Source organism: Calonectris borealis, unplaced genomic scaffold (genome assembly GCF_964195595.1).
Source record: "Calonectris borealis unplaced genomic scaffold, bCalBor7.hap1.2 HAP1_SCAFFOLD_74, whole genome shotgun sequence".
NCBI lineage: Eukaryota > Metazoa > Chordata > Aves > Procellariiformes > Procellariidae > Calonectris > Calonectris borealis.
Window position 1 is genome coordinate 183,250 of NW_027441476.1, and position 10,115 is coordinate 193,364.

Here is a 10,115-nt window from a genome sequence, read left to right on the forward strand (position 1 = left end):
GGAGAAGAATCTGGGCCAAGGAGTCTGAGGCACAAAACATCTCCAAGATACAGGTGGCCACTTGGAGGGTCTCAGGCTCCAATCCGCCCCTCGGTGACCACCCAGAGAGCCCGGGTGACCAGCTCAAAAGCAGATGTTGTGCATGGAACAAGCCTCTAATCCCATGTCCTCCAGTGTCAGCCAGGGCTTCTGGTCAAGCTCTCTGGGACTGGATTTAGTTGTCCGGTGCTCTGCCAGGTGTAGGACACCCTCAGAGCTTCTCAAAGGTTGGCTTAGCAGGGTCCGTCTCCGTGGGACCTGCAAGATCACCTCCGTCCCAGCGAGCGGTTTTTGGAAGGTGCCTTCATCGCTGCAGCACCGGCTCCGGCAGAGATGTCGGGATTCCCCCGGGAGTCCCCCCCTTCCGCACAGACCTCCAGGATGGAGATGACCTCTGTGCTGAGGTGGAGGAGCTGGGCTGAGCCTCCAGCCACAGCCGCAGGGAGGTCTGGTTTAACCCCAGGGCTGCAGAGGAACCTGTGAGGAGAAACCCTTCCCCACGTCTCCATGACCACGCAGCTCCAGGTTTGCCTCCCCGTGTCTCCGGAGGGGTGGTGAGCACCCAACCCCTTCCCCCGCGCGGCTCCTTGACTTCGTGGACCTCCCTCCCGGCGGCCGGCCGGCCCTCGCACCCTCCCCACCCTGGCCGCCTCCGCCTGCCCCAAGCCAGGCTCGAAGGCGACTTTCGGGGAGGAACGTGGAGACGCGGCGAGGACGTGGGGGGCGGGGGGCAGCGGGGAGCTCCCGCGGGAGAAGGGGCGGCTGGGGGGACGGTGCGGGGGGGCGGCGCCGGGGGGCCTGTGGGAAGGCCCTTCCCTGCCGGAGGGATCACCTCCTGGGGCGCGGCCTAACCCTAAGCCTAACCCAAATTCCAATCCAAGCCCTAACCCAAACCCTAAACTGAGCCCTGACCCTGACCTGACCCGAATCCTAACTCTACCCCTGACCCTGACCCCGGCCTGAACCCTGACCCTAATCCTAATCCTAATCCTAACTCTAAACCTGACCCTGATCCCAGCCCTGACCCTGACCCTAATCCTAACCCTAACCCTGACCCTGACCCTGACCCTGACCCAAACCCTAATCCCAACACTAACCTAGCCCTGACCCTGACCCTGACCCTAATCCTAATCCCAATCCTAATCCTAACCCTGACCCTGACCCCAGCCCTGACCCTGACCCAAACCCTAATCCCAACACTAACCTAGCCCTGACCCTGACCCTGACCCTAATCCTAATCCTAATCCTAACCCTGACCCTGACCCTGACCCTGACCCTGACCCTAATCCTAATCCCAATCCTAATCCTAACCCTGACCCTGACCCCAGCCCTGACCCTGACCCGAACCCTAATCCCGACACTAACCTAGCCCTGACCCTAACCCTCCCCCCCGGGGTCACCCCGCGGTGACCCCTGACCCCCCTCCTGGGGTAGTGCCCCCCTCCCCCCTTGCCTTCCCCTCCCCCACCCCCCCCTCCCGCAGACCCCCGCAACCCGCGGAGCCGCAGCGCCACCGGCGGCCGCACGGGGGCGCTCTAGCACCGACGGGAGCACCGCGCCCCTCCCCCCCGCCGGGGACCCCCCGGGCTGCCGCCCCTCCCCCCTCCCGGGACCCAGGGCCCGGGCTGCCGCCCCTCCCCCCCACCCCGGGGACCCCCGGGCTGCCGCCCCTCCCCCCCACCCCGGGGACCCCCCGGGCTGCCGCCCCTCCCCCCCGCCGGGGACCCCGGGGCTGCCGCCCCTCCCCCCCCCCCGGGGACCCCCCGGGCTGCCGCCCCTCCCCCCCCAGGCTGCCCGCGCCCTGAGCCCCACACGAGCCCCGAGCCCCGGTGCAAACGCCGGGTGAGGGGGGGGGAGGGAGGGGGCACACGCGTGTGCAAATGCCCCTCCCCCCCGGTGCCGTGGGGCGCGGGTGAGGCGCAGTTCAGCGGTCCCCAAGCCGAGGCCACCCCCCCCCGTGCCCCCCCCCAGCAGCGACCAGTCGCAATTTCTCTCTCATAGAATCATAGAATCATACAGGTTGGAAAAGACCTCTAAGATCATCGTGTCCAACCGTCAACCCAACACACCATGCCCACTAAACCACGTCCCTAAGGGCCTCACCTACACGTCTTTTAAATACTTCCAGGGATGGTGACTCCACCACTTCCCTGGGCAGCCTGTTCCAAGGCGTGACCACTCTTTCAGTAAAGAAATTTCTCCTAATGTCCAATCTGAACCTCCCTTGGCGCAACTTGAGGCCATTTCCTCTCGTCCTATCGCTGGTTACTTGGCAGAAGAGACCAACACCCACCTCGCTACAACCTCCTTTCAGGCAGTTGTAGAGCGCGATGAGGTCTCCCCTCAGCCTCCTCTTCTCCAGGCTAAACAACCCCAGTTCCCTCAGCCGCTCCCCATCAGACTTGTGCTCCAGGCCCTTCACCAGCTTCATTGCCCTCCTCTGGACACGCTCCAGCACCTCCATGTCCTTCTTGTAGTGAGGGGCCCAACACTGAACACAGTATTCGAGGTGCGGCCTCACCAGTGCCCAGCACAGGGGCACGATCACCTCCCTGCTCCTGCTGGCCACACGACTTCTGATACAGGCCAGGATGCCGTTGGCCTCCTTGGCCACCTGGGCACACGGCCGGCTCATGTTCAGAGTTCGTTTATGTTAAAATCACTTTACACGTAAAATACAAAAATATGCCCCGGGCGGGGGGGGGGAGGGGAGCCCCCCTCCCCCGTGACCCCCCCCGGCTCCAGGGGACCCCCCAGGGGACACGGGACAGGGTGACGGGGGGGGGCTGTGCTGTGTGTCCCCCCCCACCCCCCCGAGGTAGTCAGTGCGATGGGGGGGGGGACAGCGTGTCACGGGGGGGGAGGGGAGCCCAGTGTGTTTTGGGGGGGTGACAGTGTGTGACAGGCTCAGATTGGCACCGGGGGGGGACAGCGGGGGGGGCTGGTCTGTCTCATATTTTGGGGGGACACAGGGCTGCTCCGGTCCCCCCCTCGCCCAAAAAAGCCCCCTGGGGGGGGTAAAGTGGGGGACCCTCATAGCTCACCCTGCGGGGGGGCATTAGTGTCATGGGGGGGGGCTGGGGCACCCCCTGGTAGTGGGGTACAGCCCTGGGTAAGGCAGGGGGGGATTGGGGGGTCTTCAGGGCCAGGGGAGCTTTAGAGGGGTCCCATGTTTGGGGGGGGGCACCCAAGCTATGTGGCGGGGTGCCCTGGTTGAGGAGGGGGTCGCAAAAAATGGGGAGGGCACCTAGGTCCATGGAGGGGCACCCCAGGAATGGGGGGGGGGCCTGGATGGGCGAGGACCCACATTTGGGGGGCAGGAAATGGTGGGGGGGCACCCACCTCTGTTTGGGGCGGTGGCACCCAGGTCCCTTGGGGGGGGTCCCAGGTTGTAGTGGTGGTCCCATGTTGGGGGGGGCCCTGGCTGACATGGGGGGGGGCAAGTAATGGGGGAGTCTAAAGGGGGGGGGCACCCAGGTCCCTTGGGGGGTTCCCAGGATGTAGTGGTGGTCCCAGGCTGGGGGGCTGTGGCTGAGAATGGGGGAGGCAGGTAATTTGGGGGGGAGGGGGGGTATCTGGAGTTGGAGCGGGGGCACCCAGGTCTATTAGGGGGTCCTAGTGAGGGGGGGGCTTCATGGGGCGCTCCCCAGCTGGGGTGAGGGCACCGTGTCCCTTGGGGGATGCCATGGGGGTCCCCCATCTCCAGCAGTTTTCGGGGGGGGGGGTCCAGCTTTTTGGGGGGGCCCCATTTGCAAGTATGGGGGGTCTCCAATCATGGGACAGAGCCGGGGGGGCCCAGTCCGTGGCGGTCGGTGGGTGGGGGGGATCCCCCAATCCCAGGGGCGTCCCAGGTCCAGAGGAGGGGTCACCGGTCCTGGGGGTCCCCCACAGCAGGGGGGGTCCCTAGCAGCGCCCCACCTTGGCGTCGCCGATGGCCCCCCAGACGTCGAAGACGAACTCGTCGGGGAAAGCGAAGTCCCCGAGCTGGGAGTCAAGGGCCTGGGCCAGCGCGTCGGGGTCCCGGGCGTCGCGGCCCAGCTCCACCATGGTGGCAGCTGTGGGGACACGGGGACACTCAGGGGACAATGGGGACATTCAGGGGGGGTCCCGGCCCAGCTCCACCATGGTGCCAGCTGTGGGGACATGGGGACACTCAGGGGACAATGGGGACACTCAGGGGGGGTCCCGGCCCAGCTCCACCATGGTGGCGGCTGTGGGGACATGGGGACACTCAGGGGACAATGGGGACACTCAGGGGGGGTCCCGGCCCAGCTCCACCATGGTGGCGGCTGTGGGGACACGGGGACACTCAGGGGACAATGGGGACACTCAGGGGGGGTCCCGGCCCAGCTCCACCATGGTGGCAGCTGTGGGGACAATGGGGACACTCAGGGGACAATGGGGACACTCAGGGGGGGTCCTGGCCCATCTCCACCATGGTGGCAGCTGTGGGGACACGGGGACACTCAGGGGACAATGGGGACACTCAGGGGACAGCCAGCATCTCGGGCGGGGGGTCCCAGGGGTCCCGGCTCAGCTCCACCATGGTGGCAGCTGTGGGGACACAGGGACACTCAGGGGACAATGGGGACACTCAGGGGACAGCCAGCACCTCGGGCGGGGGGTCCTGGGGGTCCCGGCCCAGCTCCACCATGGTGGCAGCTGTGGGGACATGGGGACACTCAGGGGACAATGGGGACACTCAGGGGGGGTCCCGGCCCAGCTCCACCATGGTGGCAGCTGTGGGGACATGGGGACACTGAGGGGACAACAGGGACACTCGGGGGGGTCCCGGCCCAGCTCCACCATGGTGCCAGCTGTGGGGACATGGGGACACTCAGGGGACATGGGGACACTCAGGGGACAGCCAGCACCACGGGGGGGGCGGTCCCAGGGGTCCTGGCCCAGCTCCACCATGGTGGCAGCTGTGGGGACAGAGGGACACTCAGGGGGGGTCCCGGCCCAGCTCCACCATGGTGGCAGCTGTGGGGACACGGGGACACTCAGGGGTCAATGGGGACACTCAGGGGGGGTCCTGGCCCAGCTCCACCATGGTGGCGGCTGTGGGGACATGGGGACACTCAGGGGATAATGGGGACACTTGGGGGACAGCCAGCACCTTAGGGGCGGTCCCAGCCCAGCGCCACCATGGTGGCGGCTGTGGGGACATGGGGACACTCAGGGGACAATGGGGACACTTGGGGGACAGCCAGCACCTCGGGGGGGGGGTCCTGGCGGTCCCAGCCCAGCTCCACCATGGTGGCGGCTGTGGGGACATGGGGACACTCAGGGGACAATGGGGACACTTGGGGGACAGCCAGCACCTCGGGGGGGGGGTCCTGGCGGTCCCAGCCCAGCTCCACCATGGTGGCGGCTGTGGGGACACGGGGACACTCAGGGGACAATGGGGACACTCGGGGGGGTCCCGGCCCAGCTCCACCATGGTGGCGGCTGTGGGGACATGGGGACACTCAGGGGACAATGGGGACACTTGGGGGACAGCCAGCACCTCGGGGGGGGGGTCCTGGCGGTCCCAGCCCAGCTCCACCATGGTGGTGGCTGTGGGGACACGGGGACACTCAGGGGACAGCCAGCACCACGGGGGGGGGTCACAGCCCAGGGGACCTGTATCATCCCTGGCGGGGGGGGTCTCTGCAGTGGCGGGGGGGACCCCAGCACCCTGAGAGGGTCCGGGAGGGTCCCCAGCTCCCCGGGGGGGGACGGGGCCTGGGCTGGGGCAGGGTGGGGGTCTCCAGCACCCTGGGGGGGGGCCTTGCAGTGGGGTGGGGGACCTCAGCTCCCTGGAGGGGCCCAGGGGGATCCCCAGCACCCTGGGAGGAGGGTGCCCTGCAGGGGGGTGGGTCGGGGGGTCCCCAGCACCCCCGCGGGGGGTCCTGCAGTGGGCCAGGGTGGGGGGGTTCCCCAACACCCCAGGGAGGGGCAGAGTTGGTCCCCAGCACCCCAAAAGGGGCAACCTGCAGCGGGACGGGGGTCCCCAGCACCCTGGTGGTGGGGGGAACCTGCAGGGGGGTGGGTGAGAAGGGTCCCCAACACCGCGGGGGGGGTCCCCTCAGGCCAGGGGGTCCTGGGGGGGTTCTGGGGGGGTCCCCAGCCCCTGCTCACCCAGCTTGCTGTCCCGGATGCCCATGTAGCTCTCCAGCAGATCGTCCACCTTGGCCACCGCCCGCTCCTCGAAGGCGGAGGGCTGGGGGGGGGACACAACAGGGGGGTCACGGGGATGTGGGGGGGTCCCCGCGTCCCCCCCCCGTCACTTCCCCGCGGGGTCCCCTACCTGCTCCTCGACGGTGGCGGGTCCCCGAGCTGGGTGCCCCCGCCGCGGCCCCCGCCCGCCCGCGGGCCGACCATGTCTGAAAGGTAACGGAGGGGGGGATTAGGGGGGGATGCGAATTACTGGGGGCCCCCCAGCATGGAGGGGGGGGCTCAAAACCACCCATAGGACCCAAGGGGTGGGAGTGGGAAGGTTTGGGGGGGGGCTCCGTAGTGCCCTCCATCAGTCTTGGGGGGCCCCCCAGTTCCTCCTTTGGGTATTGGGGTTCCTGGGGTTATGGGGGGACCCCTCAGCTCCCCCTTGGTTTGGGGGATCCCCTCTGCCACTCCCCGGGGATACAGCCCCCTCCTCTTGGGTTTTGGGGTTCCCCCCAGCACTACATATTCCCATCAGCCCCCCCCAGGTTTTGGGGTTCCCTCTTGCCCCCCCAGCACTATGGGTCCCCAACAGACCCCCCTTGGGTTTTGGGGCTCCCCCATGCCCCCCCAGCACTATGCGTCTCCATCAGCACCCTCTTAGATTTTGGGGTGTTGCCCCCAGCACCATGGGTCCCCATCAGCCCCTGCTGAGTTATGGGGTCTCCACCAGCCTCCCTTTGGCTTTTGGGGCTCCCCCCAGCACTGTGGGTCCCCACCAGTCCCCCCCCCAGGTTTTGGGGTGCCCCCCAGGCTGTTGGCTCTGCACCAGCCCCCCCCTTGGATCCCAGGGATCCCCTCAGGGCTATGGGGTCCCCCTCCATTCTGGGGGGACTCTAAGGTGCCCCCTCCACCTCCCCAGGTTTTGGGGGTCCCAGCAGTGGGGCTTTCCCCCCCACTGGGGGGGGAGCAGCATCATTGGATGCCTGGATCTCCCCCACCGCCCTTACTGGTGGGGCTCCCAGTGCTCCCAGTAATCCAGGGCACCGCCCTTCAGTCCAGGTGGGGGACAGCAAAGCCCCGGGTGCCCGGGTCCCCCCCACCCCATGGGGGGGGGCTGCCCTGGGGAGGGGGGGGAGGGCATGGGGACCCCCCTCAGTCTCTCAGTGGGCTCCCAGTGCTCCCAGTTGGGGCTCACCGAAGGCCTTGTGGGGCTCGGTGAGCTGGAGGGCGAAGGTGCGACCCCGGGGCAGCTCCTTCAGCATCTTGGCCACCTCATAGTGACGGGCGCCCACCAGGCTCTGCCCGTCGATGGCCTCGATCATGTCCCCGACGCTGATCACCGGGATCTGGTCGATGACGCTGCCCTCCCGGATCCGCTGTGGGGACCACCCGGGGGTCACCACGGCCCCCCCTGGGGAAGGGGCAGTCCCCAGGTCCCCTCCAGCCCCAGGGCAGCTCAGGGACCACCCATGTCCCTCTATGATAATCCAGGACATCCCTTGGTGTCCTCCTTCCCATCCCCATGTTGGCTTGGGAACCTTCTGAGATGTCCCCATGTCCCCCCCCCCAGCCCCACGGCAGCTCAGGGACCACCCAAAGGGTCCCCACACCCCCCCACAATAATCCAGGATGTCCCTTGGTGTCCTCCCTCCCCATCCCCGTGTTGACTTGGGAACCCTCTGAGATGTCCCTGTGTCAGCCCCAGAGCCCCACGGCAGCTCAGGGACCACCAAGGGGTCACCATGCCCCCCCCCCAGCGTGGTCAGGGATGTCCCCAGGTCCCCCCCAGCCCCACGGCAGCTCAGGGACCACCAAGGGGTCACCATGCCCCCCCCCCAGCATGGTCAGGGATGTCCCCAGGTCCCCCCCAGCCCCACGGCAGCTCAGGGACCACCAAGGGGTCCCTACATCCCCCCATGATAATCCAGGATGTCCCTTGGTGTCCTCCTTCTCCATCCCCACATCAACTTGGGAGCTCGCTGAGATGTTCCTGTGCCCCCCCAGCCCCAGGGCAACTCGGGGACCACCAGCGTCCCTGTGTGCCCCCACTATGGTCAGAGATGTCCTCTTCAACCCCAGGGCAGCTCAGGGACCACCCAGGGGTCCCGTGACACCCCACTACAGCCCATGACGTCCCTTGGTGTTCTCCTGCCCCATCCCCATGTTGACCTGGGAACCATCTGAGATGTCCCTGCGTCCCCCCCCAGCCCCACAGCAGCTGAGGGACCACCCTGGGGGTCCACATGATAATTCAGGATGACACTCGGGTGTTCTCCTTCCCCATCCCCACATTACATATACATATATGTTTGTATAATAATAAAATTTCTCTCCTCTCCATACAATATGGATATTCTTTTGAATGTTTAATATGTATTACTTTCATTTAAATATTTGTCCACCAGGACACCCAGGGCCTTTTCTGCTAAGCTGCTTTCCAGCTGGGAGACCCCCAGCACATGGGGGTCCCCATGTGCATGGACCCCCAGTGCATGGGCTTGTTCCTCCCCAGGGGCAGGACTTTGCACTTCTCCTTGTTGAACTTCATGAGGTTCCTGTCAGCCCATTTCTCCAGCCTGTCGAGGTCCCTCTGGATGGCAACACACCCCTCTGGTGTATCAGCCACTCCTCCCAGTTTGGTGTCATCAGCAAACTGCTGAGGGTACACTCTGCTCCATCATCTGGATCATTCATGAAGATTTTGAGCAGGATTGGACCCAGTTATTGAGGGTACACTGCTAGTTAGTGGCTTGTTCTTTCTAGTACTTCTGTTCTACCTCCTTCTCCTCTTCCTCTTTTTTCCTCCTCCTTCTCACCTCGTTCTTCCTGTTCCTTTTGTTTACCCGTCTCCTCCTCATCTTCCTCTTTACCCTTCTCCTCCTCCTCTTCTGCCTTCTTTTCCCGTTCCCCTGTTCCTTCTGTTCTTCTGCCTCCTTTTCCTTCTTCTGTGCTTTTCCACTGTTTTTCCACTGGTTCCTCAAGTTACTACTCCTTTTATTGCTCTTCTTCCACCTCTTGTCTCCTCCTTCTCCTCCGTGGTCCTTCGTTGGATTGTCTCCAGTACGTCCATGTCTCTCTTGTACTGGGGAGCCCAGAACTGGACACAGCGCGCCAGGTGTGGCCTCACCAGTGCTGAGGAGAGAGAGGGGAAGGATCACCTCCCTCCACCTGCTGGCAATACTTCACCTAATGCAGCCCATTCACCGGTTTTGCAGGAAGGACACATTGCTGGTGTCCCCCAGGTCCCTCAGGGCCTATTCTGTCGAGCTGCTTTCCAGCCAGGTGGCCCCCAGCATATATTGGTGCAGGGGGTTGTTCCTCCCCAGGTGCAGGACATATCACTTGAGCTTGAAGTGACGTTCAGACAGGTCTTCTCTAAACATATGGACCTCATTGGTGCCCCAACCGAGGTTGACTGAGTTGAAGAGCACCTAAGCTGCTCCTTATTTGTGCCGTTAGAGATTTCTAGAGATTTCTAAGGTGGGCAGTGGGGAGGATAGACTTTTTTTTGATGGTGTCTCATTGCTTATAGAAGCTCTCATTCACCAAGCCTGGCTCGAGGTTAAACTAACCATGTGACAAAGTGAGAAACTGTTGGAGATGGCAGACCATGAAAGGAGAAAACTGGTTGGCCTAGTTAAGTTAAACTAGTGAGACAATAAAGGGAAAAACTGCCAGACAAAAGACACGGAAGCAGAGCGTCAGGATAAAAGGGTGAAGGAGGGAATAGAAGGTGCAGCTGTTAATGAGCTGGGGATGCCCGGGGTGCCAGTCAGAAGCCCTGTACCTGCTCCGTGCAGCCTGCAGCAAGACAAGAAACCCCCTTGTGTAGTCTGAGAATCGCATGCCTTTTGGATCCGGTGCCAAGTTCACTGGTCACCCTCCTGATCAGGGTCAGTCTGTGCCCAAAGCCGCTAGCACCCGCAGCA

General features: G+C 64.6%; 1 protein-coding gene across 1 annotated transcript; it reads right to left on the reverse strand.

Annotated features, from left to right (window-relative positions):
* Window positions 1-3,634: 3,634 nt before the first annotated feature.
* Window positions 3,635-7,714, reverse strand: LOC142076623 (PDZ domain-containing protein GIPC1-like). Its single transcript, XM_075138906.1, has 4 exons — window positions 7,349-7,714; window positions 6,332-6,360; window positions 6,163-6,244; window positions 3,635-4,094 (listed from the first exon to the last, which is right to left on the reverse strand). Exons 1-4 carry the CDS (start codon window positions 7,680-7,682, stop codon window positions 3,943-3,945), a joined length of 597 nt encoding a protein of 198 aa, XP_074995007.1. The 5' UTR covers window positions 7,683-7,714; the 3' UTR covers window positions 3,635-3,942.
* Between the last annotated feature and the right edge of the window lie 2,401 nt (window positions 7,715-10,115).

What these genes read in the sequence shown, in the direction of transcription:
- LOC142076623 (XM_075138906.1), bottom strand. Translation starts at nt 7,682, where the DNA reads ATGTCCTGGATTATCATAGAGGGACATGGGTGGTCCCTGAGCTGCCCT. An exon ending in CCGCCACCGTCGAGGAGCAG is followed by an intron (nt 6,245 to 6,331) that starts GTAGGGGACCCC and finishes TCCCCCCCCCAG; the next exon opens with CCCTCCGCCTTCGAGGAGCG. An exon ending in CATCCGGGACAGCAAGCTGG is followed by an intron (nt 4,095 to 6,162) that starts GTGAGCAGGGGC and finishes GTGTCCCCACAG; the next exon opens with CTGCCACCATGGTGGAGCTG.